This window comes from Cucurbita pepo, chromosome 13 (genome assembly GCF_057944985.1).
Source record: "Cucurbita pepo subsp. pepo isolate OVF chromosome 13, ASM5794498v1, whole genome shotgun sequence".
In the NCBI taxonomy this organism is placed as follows: Eukaryota; Viridiplantae; Streptophyta; class Magnoliopsida; order Cucurbitales; family Cucurbitaceae; genus Cucurbita; species Cucurbita pepo.
Genome location: NC_141810.1, coordinates 3,621,846 through 3,641,618, shown reverse-complemented (window position 1 = coordinate 3,641,618; position 19,773 = coordinate 3,621,846). Strand labels below are relative to the sequence as shown.

Sequence of the window (19,773 nt, the reverse complement as noted above, 5' to 3'; positions counted from 1 at the left end):
GCGCACGTGTCGATAAGATCTTTCTATCGCTTAAAACATCCAACATACTAAAGCTCCAAGTGACAAACAACATTTTAAAGTAGGAGCTCTCGTGTCGTTCAAATCCTTGTAATGTAATTTTCTCATCGTTCAAGATTGATTTCTACTTCATGGGCTTTGACCCGTTACGTATCACTGTCAATCTCACAGTTTTAAAACGCATCAGTTAGGGAGAGGTTTCCACACAATCCACCCTCTCGGGGGCTCAATGTCCTCGCTTGCACATCACTAAATGCCTAACTCTAATATCATTTGTAACAGCCAAAACCCACTGCTAACAGATATTCTCCGTTTTGACCCTTTACGTATCGTCGTCAACCCACGATTTTAAAACGTGTCTATTAGGAAGAGGTTTTCACACCCTTATAAGAAATGTTTCGTTCTTCGGTCCAACCAATGTGGGATCCCATCAACATAAACTTTTGAATTGATTTGGTGACTTGATATCCGTGCATTTAAGAGAGAGAAAGACATATTCTTTGAAATTATGGTTTGAGATTCACTAAATGACAAGAAAGTTGGGTGGAAATTTTTATAACTCAAATCCAAATTGCAATGTGGTGGAATAGGACTCTCCATATTCATGAAGAATTTGAATAATTTCTTTGGCCAAATAACAACAATCCTCTCTCTCTCTCTATATATATATATAGATATATCTATATATATATATAGATATATATAGATATATATATATATATATATATATATATATATATATTGTAGTGAAGTGGGCATTGCATTAATATTTATATAGTGAAAGTTCTTTGGTAACTCACATCAGTGGACAAATGTTAATTACATTAAAGTATAGGGCTAGAGTTGTAATTAGGTTGTAGATGATGTACCTGTTTGCAAAATATCAATTCTAGAGGGTCCAGCTAGATAAACCTATGTCCTTTCATTACAAGGGAACAACATATTTCTATCAGGTCCTTCAAAAACACATTATTTATCATTTTTCATCCTTTTAGGGTCTCTGCCTTTGGTTAGGCATGTTGTGATATTTGGGCAGACAATCAAGGTTTTCTAAAATACACTTCTTTTCTCCTTTTTCCTTAGGTCCTTCAATTTTCATCAAATTAACCGTTTACACATAGTTTATAACGGTTTAGTCCTTGTAGTTTTAATTTGTAAACGTTTTAGTCTCTATACTTTAAAGTTTGTAACAATTTAATAGCCCATTTTATTGCTAGCGAGGTCCCTAAATGTTAGATCCCACCTTGGATAGAGAAGAGAACGAAGTATTCCTTATAAGGGTGTAAAAACTTATTTCTAGTAGACGCGTTTTAAAATTGTAAAGTTGACGATAATACATAACGGGTCAAAGCAGATAAAATCTGTTAGTGGGTTTGGGCGATTACACTAAACTTTCGTGAAAGTAACGGTTTAAGTTCTCAAACCATAATTAATAACAATTTTGCCCTTGTACTTTTAATTTTTGGCCATTTTAGTGTTGACACTAGATATTGATAGAAATTTTTCGGGTAAGAATTAAATTGTTACAAATTTGAAAGTAGAATTATATATTGGTTGAGGGAAGATAAAATTGGAGAGTTTTTGTTTGTTGAGTGAAGTCTCACATGGGCAACTCAAAATCTCTATCTATAGAAAGAAGTATATTCTTTTTAACCTTTTGTTCTAAGTATATTCTAAAAGAATATACTATATAAGTTTAAATTATACCAAATGCCCTCCAACTTTGTGTAATTTTCAATTATGTCCTTTAAATTTTATTTTTATTCTAAAAAATGACTTTAAAAACTCTTTAAAAATGAAAATTTAAGCCTAAAATAAATGATAACAACAATCTCGAGATATTTAAAAATTGGGAGTAATTAAAATGTCAGAGAGAGAGAGAGTAGTGGTTGTTAGATGAACACGACTCTCTACAATGACATGAAATTGTTCACTTTGTGTGTAAGTTCTCGTGGCTTTACTTTGAGCTTTCCTAAAAGGCCTCACACGAATGAAGATAGTATTCCATGACTATAAACTCATGATTGTCCTCTAAATTAGTGAATGTGGGAACGGGGTCAGTATAGATCTGAAAATTTTAGTATATTTGATGATTGAAAAGGTGATAGAATTATTGTATTGCATTTTGTGAAGTGCTTGGGCTGCTGCTACCTATCCTGTTTTTATGTGTTTTTTTTTTAGGATTTGATTTGATCTATTTCAGAGAGATATTGTTTTAAATTGCTGGGTGTTGTTGAAAATGGCAGCATTTCGTCGTGAATCTATTAAAAAAATAAAGAAAATTGAGTTTCTAATGTGAATACAAATTCTAAACAAAATTGGATTGCGGCTAAAGTTAAATCATTCGATTCCATCCCGTAGAAATGTTTAGAGTTTAGGGTTTAGGGTTTTGAAATCGAGTAGAAATATTTAGGGTTTAGGGTTTTGAAGAGTAAAAATATCTAGGGTTTAGAGTTTTGGAATCGAATAGAAATGTTTAGCGTTTAGAGTTTAGGATTTAAGGTTTTGGACTCGAGTAGAAATGTTTAGGGTTTAGGGTTTAAGATTTAGGGTTTAGGGTTTTATAATCGAGTAGAAATGTTTAGGGTTTAGGGTTTTGGAATCGAGTAGAAATGTTTAGGGTTTAGGGTTTTGGAATCGAGTAGAAATGTTCCGGGTTTAGGGTTTAAGATTTAGGGTTTAGGGTTTTATAATCGAGTAGAAATGTTTAGGGTTTAGGGTTTTGGAATCGAGTAGAAATGTTTAGGGTTTAGGGTTTTGGAATCGAGTAGAAATGTTTAGGGTTTAGGGTTTTGGAATCGAGTAGAAATGTTCCGGGTTTAGGGTTTAAGATTTAGGGTTTAGGGTTTTATAATCGAGTAGAAATGTTTAGGGTTTAGGGTTTTGGAATCGAGTAGAAATGTTTAGGGTTTAGGGTTTTGGAATCGAGTAGAAATGTTCCGGGTTTAGGGTTTAAGATTTAGGGTTTAGGGTTTTATAATCGAGTAGAAATGTTTAGGGTTTAGGGTTTTGGAATCAAGTAGAAATGTTCCGGGTTTAGGGTTTAGGGTTTTATAATTGAGTAGAAATGTTTAGGGTTTAGGGTTTTGGATGCGAGTAGAAATGTTTAGGGTTTAGGGTTTAAGATTTACGATTTAGGGTTTAGAAAGGTTTATGTAATTCTACCTTAGTTTTATTTTAAAATTGAACGAAGAATCCTTATTTAAATAGAGGATGGAGGAGAAGTAGAAGAGATTTCTCTTTATTACCGAAATAAGATCGAAAATTAAGATTCGTCCCTTTACATATATATATAATGGACACAAAACTAACATATTATATAATTATATTATTTATTTTATTGCGTAAATCTGTTGATTTTTTTAGATATTGAAAACGAAATTACCTTGGTCGAGATTGTATTATATTATTTTGTTTATGAAATATTATTAGATTTGTTAGAATGTGAAATTATTTTAAAAATAGAAATTATCCACTAAAAAAATTATTTAAAATTAATATTTTAAAAAAATTTACTACAAGAATTAGGTTGTGCGAAAATAAATATAGAATTTTGTGGGAATAAAAATTGAAATAGGTGACAGGACTGGAACGAGAAAGATTTTTCGGTTTCCACATCACAGACATCTCTAACATTAATTTCGGGTGTTCTTGAATTGATTTTATAACTTTGCATTTTTAAATTACTTTTTAAAATATTTAGAAAAATCCATTCAAATAACATATGGCAATTAAATTTTAAATTTTTAAAAAATTAAAAAATATATATTTTTAAAATCTGACTAAAAATTTAAATATTTATTTAAGATAGAAAATTAAAAACAAAATCATTAACAAAGAAGGTTTGATACTACTCAAATTTAAATTTAATACAATTTAAATTAAAAATAGAAATAATAATAATAATAATAAATATAAATAAATAAATAAATAAATAAATAAATAAAGCCTATAGAGACTTTTGAGTGGTTATACTTTACTTTATATAAAATCATATACCAACTATTTTTAAAATTATTCTCTATCATCATTTATAATTAATAATTCTAAATTTATCTCTAACTTAGAAAGTTAGGTTCAATATCTATTTAAGTTCTAAAATTCCCATCTACAATTTTAAATAATAATAATACTAATTCACTAAGAACAAATTCTTTATATGCTTCATAAACACTTTTGTTAGGTCACATTGACATGATTTAAGGATTAAAAAAATAATTAGAATATGAAAGACCATAAACGAAATTGAATGGAAAGATAAAAGTTATCTTAAAATCCGTGAATTTGAGCTTAGTGTCACGGACATGTTTGTCCAAGTCGTGTTGTTTGTAGCCACGTGTTGGATGTCTTTGTCATACTTGTTCACGACATGTTGTCCATAGTCGTATGTTGTGTAGGTCTTTATTATTTCTATCATTTTGATGTATAAATGCTTACGAAGATCGTATTTACACTGGTTAGGGCTGAAATGTCTCAAAATATACAAAGGCATTTGACTATTTTTCCTATATGGGTGATATGCTATCAAAGTTGTTGTTGGTGCTTATTTGCTTTTTCATAAATAGTTTTCAACGTATTTCTTCACTTACACTTTCTCTCAAACATGATTGAGAGTCGATCATACGTTCGAATTGTTTGTGACTTACGATTTTCATACGACGGACTTGTTCGTTCGATTAAAACAAGTGTCGTACAGTTGTTGCCTCGCTGCCACAAGAGTGTGATTGTAACACTTAGCTCAAAGACAATTATCACGTACAACATATCTTGAGGTCAGATATTTAAATCATCTTGTAATTTGCGGAAAAGAATTCTCACTCCCTCTCTCTCCTTCCTACCAACCCTCCCAAGACAAAATCCACGTGGTTGGCGTGGTCAATGATACCCATCTCTTTATCTAAGTGCCCCTCCTTACAACTAAACGCTCGACTTTCAAATCTATACGTTTTTCAATGGTTCGAAACTAAATATAAGTAGTAAATTTAGGCTTTTTTTTTTTTTTTTTTTTTTTTTTTAAGAATAAAGACTATAATAGAATAATTGAGATGAATTATCAAGATTTTTAACTAAATTTACACGTCTTTTTCCCAGCTATGTTAGCATAGCTTTACTTTAACAGGTACATGATGATTCGACGTTCGTGATAGACATAAGAACTAAACGGACTTAACCGATATAACAAAAACAACTAAAAGATAAAACTAGAAACAAAAAGACATTCCCGAATATAACTTTTTACTTTTTACTTTTTACTTCCTTAAAACTTACTTAATTCCAAAAAAAGTAAAAAGATAATTTTATTGCAAATAATGTAAAGAAAACAACAAATAAGAAAGAAGGGAGATGGGAACTCATCATACCACAATAATAAACCAACAAATTTGCAACTTGGAAGGTGTCATACACGCGCTACATTGGCGCGTGGATCCTCTGATATGGGACCTGTCTGACCAGCCCACAAACTTTTCCCTAGCAATTTGGCTTGGTGCTCATACTCTATGCAAATTGCAATAATTAATTATTATTTTTTAAATTAACAAAAAAAAAATTATATAATAATTACAATAAAATAAACAACAAATTGAGACATTGCAATATATAAAATATATATAATAATGATTTATTCAAAGGTCTTTTCTTTGTGTTTTTTTTCTTTTTTAATTTTTTATTATTGCATCAGCATCATCATTTAAAGGACAATATTTCCACCCAATTTTTTAATTCTTCTTTTTGATTTTTTATGAATTTTATAATTCAAGATTCTTATGTAACAGTTTATAATTTTTTTTTTTTTTTTTTTTTTTTTTTTTTTTTTCAGTTCCCAAATCCAAAAAGGCTTAAATACAAACCCCACAAAAAAAATTTCAGGGTTGCTCTCAGTTTATGACCTACTTTCCTGGGATACTGGAGAAGGCGTTTTCTTGGCTTCTCTTGTTCTTCAAAGCTTTGGAAATGTATGCTGAAACTGAGCATTTGCTTCCTTATTTCCAGAATTTCTCTGATGAATTTCAACTAGCAAAGGATTTCTGCAAGACCCACAAGCTTGATTCTCCATTGGTACTCTTTTTTGCTTCTGGGTTGCATTTTTTTTGGATGATTATGAACTGGGTTTGTGTTTAAACTTGCTGATTGCCTTGTTTTTGGATGATTATGAACTGGGTTTGTGTTTAAACTTGTTGAATGCCTTGTTTTTGGGCTTGATTTTGTGTTTTGGTTGCTGTTTTTGTTGGATTATGACTTCTAATGGTTAGTTCATTGAGAAATTGAGAAGAAAAGCCTCAGAGAATACTTTCTTTGTTACACCATTGTATCTGTGTCTGCTTTACATGCTGGATCTGGAAAAGGATGTGTGCAAAAAGGCATATAAAAAGAGACTGCAAAACAGAACAGCTTCAATCATTCTTCCTTTTTTTTGTTGAATCCATTATTTTCCACTGTTCTTTTGCTTAATCTTCATGGAAAAGTGTTTTTAAGAGAGGAAAATGGCCTGAGAGAGCTGGTGGAGATATGTTCTTAGTGATGGAAGTGGTAATGTTTGTTTATGAGAGCTGTTTAAGCTATGATATCTGCAAAGCTTCAGTATAAATAGTTTTGATTCCTTATCTGTTCATCATAGAATATGTTCACCTGTTTGTTGTATCCTTTAGGTAGCATTAGGGATTAGTTTGATTGTTTATGTTCATCTGGAAGAGAGAGCTCTTCTTTCGTTAGTTTCGTTTTTCATCGTTCGAACTCGTTCTTTTAATGCAGAGCAACATGGTTCAGACGTCGACGGTATGTGAATACAACATGGGTGGTGAAGGGGATCTATTCAAAGCTCCAGAGCCAATTATTGAGGAATCGTTTTTGGGTCTCGATCCTATGATGGCTGCGATTTCTATGATGTCGTGTGGCAACACGAATATCTCGTTGGAGGGACTTGAAGATGCTGATTTTGAATCACTTCAAAGTGATCAGCTCTTGAGTGAGGTTTACTATGAATGTGAGAAGGATCTTTTAGAGAAAGCAGCTATACAAACACCTATATCTGAAGTTCTCGATCTTAAGGATCAGATTTCAAAGACGGACGAACACCGAATTCCAGAAAACAAACCAGTTCTTGATGCAACACTTCAGAAGAGTGTTAGCTCTGGCTCCTTAAGATCAATGGAATGGATGCAAGGCCCTGCAATGAAGTCAAGTCTTTTAGATTTTAGTGGAATGGATATCAATGAGGTCTATGGGATGCGACGGGCGTATAGCGAAAACGATATCAAGGTAAGACTTTGTTTTCTAACTTCATCATCAAAAGTTCCTTACATGTTCTTGAGCTATTTAATATTTCGGAAATGAAGCATTCACAAATTTGATACAGAAACCGACATGAAGAAGAATCGGAACGTTCATGATTCGAGTAAAATGGGTGTTATATGTTGTCTTTAATAATCTTCACAAGTTAATTCGTGGCTTTTTTTTTGTTTCTGAACTACTGTTGCAGACTCTTAACAATGGCAATAGGAGCCAGTTCCATTCTCCTCTCGAACGGCCATTGTTAATCAGCAATTGCACGGCCGAAGAACGCAAAGAAAAGCTCTCAAGATATCGAAATAAAAAGACAAAAAGGAACTTCGGGAGAAAGATCAAGGTAACTAATTTATACGGTCGAACGAGTTAAGTAACACTCAAAAGGGATCGTTCTAGATATATTCACCGATGTCGTGTTTAAATCTATAGACTACACAATGCAGCAGCATGTTTAGCGATCATTTTTCCGAAAAAAACGATCGATAAGACAAATGCTAAGAACAGAATGGTTTTTTTTGTTGACAGTATGCTTGCAGAAAGGCTCTGGCTGACAGTCAACCAAGAATCAGAGGAAGGTTTGCGAAGACTGAAGAATGTTAGATGAGGAACATCAGGAAAAGCATGAATCTGCAATTAGAAGGATAGTTGATTTGTAAATATTGTTTGCTTAATAAGAACAAGAACGAGAACGAGAACGAGAAGAAGAACGAGAAGCATGAAGGAAGTGTTTGTTGATAGTAGTAGTCTAAAGCTGGTGCACTGTTAATGTATTATTAAGAGTCTGTATTGTTGTAATTCAAGTGTTCTCTAATCATCCTTCTAAGAACATTCTCTCAAACAATGTCTATGTTCATTTCTTTTCAATCTTCTCATCTCCAACCACTAAATTCTTCACTTTTTTATATTTTATATATAAGTGAAAATCAAATGAAGGGTAGTTTAGGTATTACACAAAAGAAGTGAGGTTAGTGTTGTCCAACAAAGTTTCTTTGACCCGCTCACATAACTTAAGGGACCAATCATCATTAAGTTTCAACCTCAACGACCAAAAGTACATTTTGCACTCCATTCTTAAACTCTTAAAACTTAAAAAAAATGTTTAATATAATACTAAACTTTCAATTCTGTGTTGTTTTGTCGATGTCTATCATAGATGTTCATAGTTTTGTCGATGTCTATCATAGATGTTCATAGAACACAACGAAGATGGAGAAATTTTTTCGACTTCGTTTTTCATCCATATATATTAAAAAATATTGTTTTAAAAAATCTATTTATGATAATTTCAATTTTCAAGGTAGAAATTAATTATAACTAACCTAAAACATTTTTTTTTAAAATATATATATTTATTATTAATATCTAAAAGTGAGGCATGGGAAGGAGGAAGAATATTCCCGATTCCGTTTCCAGTTAGCTAACAAAGAAAAATCTCTCCCCACGTCCTTCATTCCCCAACGGAGAATTCCCACTATATTTCTAACATAAAAAACGCTCTCTATCATCTTATTCACAAGCATTTTAGTCCAGTTAGTTCACTACTTTCTGAACAGCATAAGAACTCAAAAGAAAGCTGGAATTAGTGATATTTTTAAAACACTTGAGTTTAGATATTACCTTGCAGGTCGAAGCTCCCCAGCTTGGCGGTTGTGTTTGGCTCCTGAGAATGGACAACTTCCTTGGAGGGAATTACAAACACTAACTGACCAAGAACAAAAGCAAGCAACCTCAAGACACACTATGCACCAAGGTGCAGAACAGTAGGAAATTTTATTCCTTGCAGGAAGATGAAGCAACATGAATATAGAAAAATCAATAACTTAAAACTAAGCAATATGAAATGCAGAAGCGATATTAAAATTGTTTCAATGTGTACTTTCAGGAGAATGATGTATCTGCTGACTCAAAATTAAAGACTCTGACCCTATTGGCACACCACCACCACCACCCATTAACCCCCCCTCCTCACAACTCTCCCCCCCTATTTCATCTCCTCCTGCTAAAGATAAAGGACCACTCACTGCTTTGTCAAAACAAGAATTACCAACTCCACATCCTGGAGATTCTTTGCCATTTTCGTTCTTACTCAATTCGTCGCATCCTGGAGATTCTTTGCCATTCACAATCCCCTTCATGTCGTTGTTGTTACTGAATTCATCGCATCGTGGAGAGTCTTTGCCATTGACAATCCCCTTCATGTCGTCGTTACTGGATTCATTGATGTTATTAACTGGTGTGTTGTCATTTGCTATGACAATGGTATCCTTCTCAGCGTCTAGGTTCGCCTGCTGCTCTGAATCCATCATATCCACTTCTGTTGAATTGGTAATCGGCACCGACTCCTCTGAGTTCTCAAGACACTTAACCTCCCGAGTGGCAGGAGAAGCCAAATCCTCCAGTTCCCCCAAAGCAGCATCCGCCTCAACTGCCAAATCCTCCAATTTCCCCAAAGCAGCATCTGCCTCAATAGCCTTATCAACACCAGTGGTTTTGATGGGTGCCTGTGTCATTTCCGCATCAACAGTTGAAACAGGAGCCTTAACGTCTTCATTATTGAAAGTAAAGCCCTTCTCTTCATGTTTCCTCTCCGAGAAAGCCATTCCCCCGGAAACAACTTGCATCCCCTGCTGCTCTTCTTCAAGCATCCTCTCAGAGGAGGGCATTTCCCTAGAAATAGCTTGCATCTCCTTCATTTCCGTTCTCTGCTTTTTGTACAAGTCCATTGCATGCTGCAAAATATCAATACCACAATTATTACATGGTATATTAACTTTTGAGCGTCATTTGTCGCTAAGAATCTACAAGGATAAAGTTTTACTAACATACAAATGGCATGGTACTTTACAAGTTTTCCCCCATATTTTATCAAAAGAGAACAGAAAGGGCCATGAAATCCAGCAGAATTGCCAAGACACAATGATTAAATATCAGAAACTATAACTAACACAACGTTTCATAGTAGTTTAGTATTTTAATACATGAAAAAAAAGGACAGTCCAAATTTGTACCATCTAGCGAGTCTCGAGCATCAAATATCTAAAACCTAATGTGAATACTAAAAGACCACAGACAACTTATATTTCCTACACTTACGCAGCCAAGTATTATACCTGAAAAACTGAGTTCTTGTTTGGACGGAAAAGAGATATTTGTGCACTATTTGAAGAGACGGACACAGCTCTCATACCACCCTGTCAAAAAGTCGATGCAAATCATGAATAATAATTAAATTCATAGAATTATGAGGAAGGCATAAACAGACATAGGTGAAATATGAAACTTAATCCAGGATTTTACCTCAAGAACTATATAAGCAGCAGTTTCCTCATCTGCAGTTGCACAGTGCTCAATGTCCATCAATCTCCGACACTGTTGGTACAAATCAGGAAGTGCAAGTTCTGTGGAAATCTTAAGCTTAGAAAGGTAAGAACAACTAAGTTTAGAATTATCATCCATTGACCGACTAAGAGGAGCTGGTGTTTCAGATAAGAGTTCGGGGGTGTTGGGGCTTTCTTTTGCAGAAGGGATATTAGGCCTTATTTCAGCAGTTTTTGTCAAAACAGTATCAGCATTCTCATCACATATCTCTTTACTTGATACATCATCAACAGGATCTTGCACCGAACGCTCATCTTTCTGAAATTGGGAAGGTATTTCCCTTTTCAGGGAGCCACTCTGTCTCTTCCACATTTCAGCTTTGGAGTCCCAACCTCGACCATTCACCATCTGCCTGTTCTCATCCCATTCAGCTCCATTATAAATATGAGATTCATCCCTAAAGATACCGTTGTTTGCATCCCATCCATGCAAGTGAGAAGGGCTTGAACCATCCAACATATTCTGCCACCCTAGTGGATGCATGTGACTTGAAAATCTGTCAGCATCAGGCATCCGATAATGAATTCCCGAGTGATTGATATCAAGTGGGGGTCTGATACCAAACATAGGCGGTGCTGGAAACTGTGGCATAAGTGATTGGAAACTTCCATGAGGAGGAGGTCCATGCTGGAAAGGGATAAAGCCATTTGGTAGTGGTGCTGTCCAGTTTGGAACACCTCTCCAAGTGTTTCCATGTACTCTACCCATATTTGGATCATTACCCCTTCGAAAACGGCTATTAGAATTAAGTCTGCCATCATCATCTAGTGAACCATCAAAAGGAATATCAACTCCACCCCTAAAAGCAGGGCGAGGATGGAATGGTGATGGATTGCTCTGACTACCTTTGCTATAATAAGACTCTACCTGAGATGAATCATCCATCACAGGCTTCTCTCCTTGTATATCCCAGCTATGCCTATCCTTATTGGAAGAGAGGTCTTTGGCATCAATAGAATTATTGTGCCTTCGTCCACTTTCTTCAATGTCAACATTCTGCAGAAACATAAGAACTGTTAGCACGTCCAAAGTCATTCATAAATGTAACAGATCTTTTGGACAAGCTCAATGCTGATAGATACCTTAGAATTTAAAGTCCTGTCTCGTAACATCTCAGTAGCATTGCCACCCTCTATTTCACTGGGTTTCTCCGAATAAGTGTATTTGGAACCCTTTTCTTGTACTACCGAAAGAACACCTTTATCTCTAGTAGAAATGGATTTGGACCTTTCTTCCTTTTTTGGGTATCGGTCTCTCAAATCTTCCTGATCTTGATGCCTAGAATGGAAAAAGATAAATATTAGATGAACATCACATTGCTCTGTTAACTCCTGCAATTCATGAAGTCAGTTACCCACTTACTACAAACAAATTATAATCCTTTAAATATAATAAATCCTCTTGACGACATACATAGTTAAGAAGTTGAATAATAAAAATCAAGACCACATAACCGTCATCAGTTGTTGCATCATTTCCTATCAAGAAGAAATTCTTCCAAAAAGGAGAAAAGGAAAAAGGAAATCACTACACAAGAATTAAGACAAACAAATGAATGTATGGAACCCTAAGTTTCCGCACTATCAATCCTAAAAAATATAAGAAAAAAATAACATGATGCAGGAAGATGCAGTGAGAACTCCTTTCAGAAAAAGAAATAAACTGAAGTTGCACCACACAATATTAAAGAGTTTCTTTGTGGCGGAATTTTTTTTAACTGATACTAGTCTGTGAGGCTCCCTTGTCAGTACCTTTTATTGGACCCAACTAGTGTGCCATAATGCCTTCGCCATTCATAAGGTAAAATGAAAACTCAGCCAAGAAAAATTGCCAGGTATTATAATAGAATTCACAACAATAGTTATTCATAAAAAGAATCACCACTTAATCATAATAGAATTCACAGCTACGACCATTAATAATAATGCAGATGAAAAGACATGGAGAAGAAATTGCTCATAGTCTGGTGCTCTCTCCACCTTTCAAAAAAATTCCTTGAATGAAAATTTGAGAAGTAGTTAAAATACCATTTTGATCCATCTACAACATTTCGTTCTATCTTAGCCCACGTACTTTCAAATATTCAAACTTAATCCACATACTTTCAATAAATTTCAAGATTAGTCGTATTAGTCAATCCCCCCCCCCCCCCCCCCCCCCCCCCCAAAAAAAAAAAATCTATTAGCCTTTCTTTATGTCAATTTCGGAAACATATTCACATTGCCTTTTCTTGAATGGAAACTATTATTATTCTACCAATTTCAATAAATATTAACTTCAAACTAACGCTAAGGTTCAATTTCAAGATTTATTAAGCGTATGGGATTAATTTTGAGCATTTGGAAGTACAGGAACAAAAATAGAATGAGAAATATGAAGTACAAGGACCAAAATTCTATTTTAACTAAAGATGTGAGTGCTTAACCATGCTTTAAAAGAATGAGAAATAAAGTACAAGGACCAAAATTCTATTTTAACTTAAGATGTGAGTGCTTAACCATACTTTAAAAGAATAAGAGATGAGAGCTACCAATACGTAAGTGCAAAATGGTATTTTAACCATAGATGTAACTACTTAACCATACTTTAAAAGCAATAAAGATGATAGCTACCAATATATAGTTGCTTATTAACCTATTTATGCAATTCAACAGAGATAACATCATTGCACAAAAAAATTATCTATGCATCAAGGACTTCAAACACACCATAGACCAACTGTAACGATAAAGAAAAAGAGTTGAAACCTGTATTCATCTGTGACAACACGTGAATGAGAACTGGGCGAACTCTTCCGTCTATGGCTACTTAAACTAACATCACCATGACGGGATCGTGATTGAGACCTTCCTCTCTCAGCATCTGAATCCACTTTATCATTGCTCAAAGACTTCTTTTCATCATTTGCATGGTGACTATTCTTCAAACTTTTAGATCTAGCATCAACAGAATCATCATGATCATTAGGAGATCTTTTCCTTCCCCTACTATCAACATATTTTGTGTATTGATCATCAAAATGTGAACCATCACGGTCAACATCACATTCATAATCAGAGTAACGGTCACATGCACGGCTTCGACTACGATGTCGTCTACTATCCCGATCATGGTCACGGTCACGGTCACGATCCCGACCACGATCACGTCTACGCCTACTCTCTTGTTCATGATCACGTTCATACGCATGGTGGCGATCATGATCTTGATCTCTCATAGCATCTATATCACCTTCACGTTTGGCCTTGGTTACCTCTCGATCAGGATCGCTATCTTGAGGCTTATTTCTCTTATGATGCATATCCACTGCATCCTTCTCATCTCTCAAATCTCTGTCATTTGACCTGCTGATGTGATCTTTAACAAGTTCATTTCTTTCCTTGCCATCCCTATCAACATCTTCCCGGTACTTCTCCCTATTTCTCTCATCCTTGTATTTCTCACTCTTTCGTCTTCCATCCTTCACAGTATCATTCTTTGAAGATAGCTGTCTATTATCGACATCCCCTATATCATCTTTATGTTTATCCCCATCAAAAGAACCAGTTCTCTTCCTAACTCGGATCTCCAGGTGATTCTCTAATCCAGGGCTATGCAACACATTTTCTGCATTAAAGTGCAACATGTTACAAACTAACATATTTACACAAAATTCCACAAAATGATAAAAACAAGTTGAAAACTAATAATGAGCCAACAATACAATGGTATTAGGGAAAGCTAAACCATCTATTTGTTCAAGGGGATCACAACTCATCTAATGATGAGACCATAGGGAAAAAGAAAAGTTAAGCTTTTCATTAGTACATAAACCAGCACCAAAAATAGATCATTAAAAAAGTGTAAAAGATGCTACAAAAATGCCAAGAAGATGACTAATATTTCCATTAAATTAAAAAAAAAAATTATTATACGATGAACAATTTCATAGTTATTATCTAGTATGACACTAACTCCAAGTCACCAAGTATCAAATATTAAAATACTCAAGCATGACAATTTTCAAACTAGACTTGATTGTTTAAATAGATTCCAAAAGAAAATAAATATGTCTAGTAAAGTTCCAAACATCCATCTATACTATAAGAAAATGATCTAACAAGCACAATCAGCTCTCGCTAACGTAACACTCAATAAAGAAAATTTGTTCACCTAAACATGAATGCCTGAATATGTGCGTCTGAGAGAGAGAGAGAGAGAAGGGAATAATTAGTTATCATGATTGAAAGCAAACCAAATTGAACTTCACATCCAAAATTTGCACAAAATTAGAATACTAGTAGTCCAAATTGAAAGAAAAACCAAAAAATACTTCTCCAAAAGCAAGTATAATCTAATTCTTAAGATTAACCAATTTAGCAAATCATGCATATATACAGCTAAAATCTGATGAACGAAGACTAAGAATTGTAAAATGACAAGAATATCAAATAAAATCAGAATTCTAGAACCAAAACATAATTCAAAGAAAACAAAAACAGACAAAAAAGAAAACAAAACAAACAAAAAAGAATTTGGAAACATAGTGAAAAAGAAAAATAGAATTTAAACCCTTAAACATCAGTGTACAATAAGTTAGCAAATTGAGACAAAGGAGAAATAGAATAAAATCTAGGAACTTATATCCTATCCTAACTAAAACCAACTAAAAAATCACTACTAATCAATCAAGCCATTTGCTGGCATAAGGTACGCCAAAATCTGATATATAAGTAATACTGTCATTAAACTGCACGATTAGGGGCAGAAAAAGTTGTGTATTCAGAAAGGCGTCACTGGTGATTTGTGAAAGGGAGGGTAGTGTAACTCCATTGTTTTTGTGCAGGATTGTCACAAAACCTTTGATTCTAAAGTAGTTGATCAAGGAGTGAGTGGGAAAGTCAACATATAGGACAGTAGTGAATACAGACAGCTCCAAATTCCCTTGAACTAAGGGCTCGTAGTATGGGTGGTAGGTTGTTTTGCTGACCTACTTTTCACTAATAAAACCTTGGCTTTTTCAGGAAATGAGATAGGAAGATGACATTCTTTGGGTGCAGAAGGTCTTGAATAGGAGATGTTGTTCCAAGGAAGGCCTCTCCATGAACGAAGAGGAAAGATGTAAATTATTACATACCAGCAGATGGGACCTAAAGGGGTAAAAAGACCTGTCTTCTTTGATACACATATCTTCCATGCCTCAAAGTTTGAAGGGGCGATCTTAAGCTGAGGTTGTGGTCCTTGATATGAGTAGAGATGAGGTGGTCATCGTTGATTGGAGAAAACAATTGGAATCACTGGAAAATCTTTCAATGTCGGTTAGTCTTTTACATGAAATTTGATGCAAGAGAAAGAGTAATCTAAGATGTGGCATTAATTTGTTTCAACCAGACGGAGAACTTAATTCTCATGGAAATGCAGACAAGGCAAGAGGGTTTAGTAATCCTTGTGTAACTCTTCCTTGAAATTCTGTGACAGTCATCACGGCGGAATCTCACCAAATCACGCACTTGGGAAAATTTAACATTCATTCTTCACCAAATCAGCAAAATGAAAGCATCTAATTATCATTGTATTATCCTTTTAACTTCACACACAACTACACAAAGATAATAATAATAATAATAACAATAACAAACAATAACAACAAAGAAAGAAAATGATTACCACCAATTTTTCCAGAAAATAAAAAATTTCATATTGATATTAAGAAAAGGCAAAACCCATCTTAGGTGTGGGGTGTAAGACGATCCTGAAGAGAAACAAGGAGATTAACGCCATTGCAACCTTTAGTACTCAAAAAAATAATGATCGGGTATAGTCTAAAATGTGGCAGCGTAGAAATACAAAAACCACTATCCTCACTGTCATTTCATACAGAACATCTTCAAGCAGAGAATCTATCAAACAAGACAGAAATGGTACTTGAAAAAGTTTTTAAGAGAACAAAATATGACCAGATTATAATAGAGCAAAATAGCAAATAAATAGTCCAACCAAATGAGTCAATGATGGGAACAAGATATCCAACGCAACAGAAAACACTACAAAATCAACCCGTTAATCCTAAAAATGAGGCTAAGAAAAATGTGGACACTAATCAGTAAAGACAAAGAGCAAGTTCAATAGATACACGAGTTGGCCTGTGATGAAAAAAACTAAGTGTAACCCATTGCCTGACCTGAGTTCTTTTCCACTTGTTTTTCAACACGGAGATCTTCACTTGCAACCCCCCTGTCACTTCTTCCTTCTCTACCTTTCCTATCCTTCTCCCTCTCCCTTTCCCTTTCCCTTTCTCTTTCCCCTCCACCATTCCTACCCTCCTTTCGGCTCGACTCCCGGTGCCTTCCCTCGCCCTTTCCACTACTCTTCTTGTGTTCTTCGCCATCCCCCTGAAATCCCACACTCTCGTCCCTTCTCTTGCTCTTCGAATCCACCAACGTTTTTGACTTTTTGGAAGGAACACCAAGCTCATCGTCGCTTCCCCCATTCCACCTATCAGTCGTTCCCTCATCATACCTCTCCTTACGCCGCTTCGAATGTCCATGCTCTTCCATCTCCAGATTCTCTGAACCGTAGAACTCTTTTGAATCCTTCGATTCGAATCTGCGCTTCTCACTAGAAGCAGAGTCCTTCGTTACCCTACTCCCACTCTCTTTGCCCTTCCGATCTCTCAGAGTGGAATCATTTTCCGAGTCCGAAGATTCCTTAGCATCCTTCAAACCATGTCTACTAGATTTGTGCCTCGAACCCCTCGGCATACTGAATCACACTGAAAACCCTAATTTCAAAACAAACCCCCAAGTAAATTAAAAAGAACCCTAAATTTCAAATCTTCTAGCCGTATCCCACAGCTCGACTGGGCAAAATCAAAACCCTAACAGCAACGCCGTTCCCCACAAAGATAAAACAAAAATACCCAAATCAGGGATTCACACTGAAATAGCAGAGGTCTCAAGCGGAACACGAAATACAAAAAGAAAAAAGAAAACCAGAAAAACCCTAGAGAGAGTGAGGTAAAGGGATCGCCGGAATGTAGATGCACCGGTCGGAGATAGGGCGACGGCGGCGGAGAAGAAAGGAAAACGGTTTCTTAGGAGTTGGGAATCGGGATTTGGGGTTATGTCCGAGAGAGAAGACGAGACCCGGAGAGGACTAGCGGTTTGCGGATAATTTGGTCCACGTCAAACGAAATTACGGTGCTGCCACTGCTCCACTTAGCCGATTAAAAACCCATACCCCATTATCCCACCACCGTTGATCTCATCAATCCTCAGCCGTCGATTCTTTTTTCTTCTCCCATTCCAATAATATAATAGTTACAAATATTATAATATTTATTCCAATTAATACAACTTAATTTTCTCTCTTTATTTCTTATAGTGTTAAAAATATAATTAAATAATTAAATAATTCATAACTTCATATCGTCTATCATCGACTCGTGTTTTATTTATATGGTAATGAGCTGGCAGATCTTCATATTGTCGACTCGTGTTTTATTTATATGGTAATTCGTTTGCAGCTTTTCGTATTATTGACTCGTGTTTTATTTATTTGGTAATAAACTTGCAAATTTTTCCTAAAGTCTACGGTAATGAGTTCATTTTTTTATTGCGTTAAACTTAAATTTGTGCTAAATTATGAAATAACTCAAACTTTAAACGTGTATACAATTTAAAAATTAAGTTAAATAATTAAATTAAAATTTTAAATTGCGATCTAAATGAATCTAAATTTAAATTATAGAGCTAATAATAAAACTTTTAAAATATTTTTAACTAATTGAAAAATAAAAATTTAAATCATACGATTTAAATTATAAATTTTATCTTAAATTTTTTTTAAAAAAAATTATCATTAATATTTATATTTTGTTTAATTTTATCAATAATATTTATATTTTGTTTAAATTTATCATGCAAAAATTAATAAATGAAACCTAATTTAATTAGTGAATATTTTAATAATATAATAGTAATTAAGTAGGAATGTTGTTGCTAATTACCATGAATATAATGACATTATTTAATTTAGAAAATGAAAATAAAAATCACAAATGGTTAAGTTAAAGAAAAATGTTTTTCACAACGGATTGATTTCACTCGTTGGTCATATAAATCAATCTATCAATATAAACAATACTAAATAAACAATTATTTCATACGTCAAGTATTGAGTCTCCTTACCAACGAAGAAACTAAATACTTAAGGAGTCATGATATCATTGAAATGTGAGTGGCAATAGCTTAAAGCTTAACGTTGTACTCTAATGTGGTGGAAGTGTCTCATCCATAAAGTGGAGACAATGCCACTTGTACTGTTCGTACCTCCTGATTCGCTCTTGGAGGCTTTTAAGGAGCAAACGGTGGGACGCTATTGTTCTGGACAAAACTTCAAACTTGCAAGTTACCAATTAGAAATGAAAACAAAAAAGATGGAGATGAAAACGGCTTCTTTTGGAGTCCTTTGTTCGACATTTGAGGGTTTACCAATCTACGACTAAGTTTAGGGCATGCTCTGATACCATGTTAGACGAACACGACTCTCCACAATGGTATGATGTTGTCCACTTTGAGCATAAGCTCTCATGGCTTTGATTTGGGCTTTTCCAAAACGCCTTGTAACAATGGAGAGAGTATTCTTTATTTATAAATCCAATATCATTCTCTAAATTAGTCGATATAGGACTTCCATCATCCAACAAACGTTGCCTAATTAACTATAGATTTATAAGTAACAATGCGTGTAGCCGTCAAGCGGTCATGGGAGAGAAAAACTGTAAATGCGGCTCTCCCACCGAATTTTTCTTTATATAAATAAATATTTAAATAATTTTATTCGGTAAATATTTCTTTTAATTATAAATTTAATTTTTAATATCTGAACTTTTTATATTTTATATTTAATAAATCCTTTAAAAATTTAAGAGCATTTTTTAAACAAAATATTAACGTTTCATCCAAATAACTATAAAAGATATATTTAAGATTTTTTTTAATTTTATTTGGTAAATATTTTTTAATTATAAATTTAATTTTTAATATCTGAAATTTTTATATTTTATATTTAATAACTCCTCTAAAAATTTAAGAGAATTTTTAAACAAAATAC

At 34.2% G+C, this 19,773-nt stretch overlaps 2 protein-coding genes across 3 annotated transcripts; one reads left to right on the top strand and one right to left on the bottom strand.

Annotated features, from left to right (window-relative positions):
* The first annotated feature begins 5,862 nt into the window (after nt 1–5,862).
* LOC111809106 (uncharacterized) lies at nt 5,863–8,166 on the top strand. Its single transcript, XM_023695457.2, has 4 exons — nt 5,863–6,075; nt 6,769–7,275; nt 7,496–7,642; nt 7,828–8,166. The coding sequence occupies exons 1-4, from the start codon at nt 5,902–5,904 to the stop codon at nt 7,900–7,902; spliced, it is 903 nt and encodes a 300-aa protein (XP_023551225.1). The 5' UTR covers nt 5,863–5,901; the 3' UTR covers nt 7,903–8,166.
* Nucleotides 8,167–9,053: 887 nt separating this feature from the next.
* LOC111809105 (uncharacterized) lies at nt 9,054–17,862 on the bottom strand. 2 transcript variants are annotated; one of them, XM_087116938.1, is made up of 7 exons: nt 16,841–17,359; nt 14,833–14,860; nt 13,428–14,286; nt 11,763–11,958; nt 10,600–11,676; nt 10,413–10,493; nt 9,054–10,031 (listed from the first exon to the last, which is right to left on the bottom strand). In XM_087116938.1, the coding sequence occupies exons 1-7, from the start codon at nt 17,204–17,206 to the stop codon at nt 9,168–9,170; spliced, it is 3,471 nt and encodes a 1,156-aa protein (XP_086973064.1). In that variant the 5' UTR covers nt 17,207–17,359; the 3' UTR covers nt 9,054–9,167. The 2 variants fall into 2 exon arrangements, with proteins under 2 accessions (XP_086973064.1, XP_023551223.2); XM_023695455.2 differs by lacking the exon at nt 14,833–14,860 and having other exon boundaries at nt 16,841–17,862.
* Nucleotides 17,863–19,773: the final 1,911 nt, after the last annotated feature.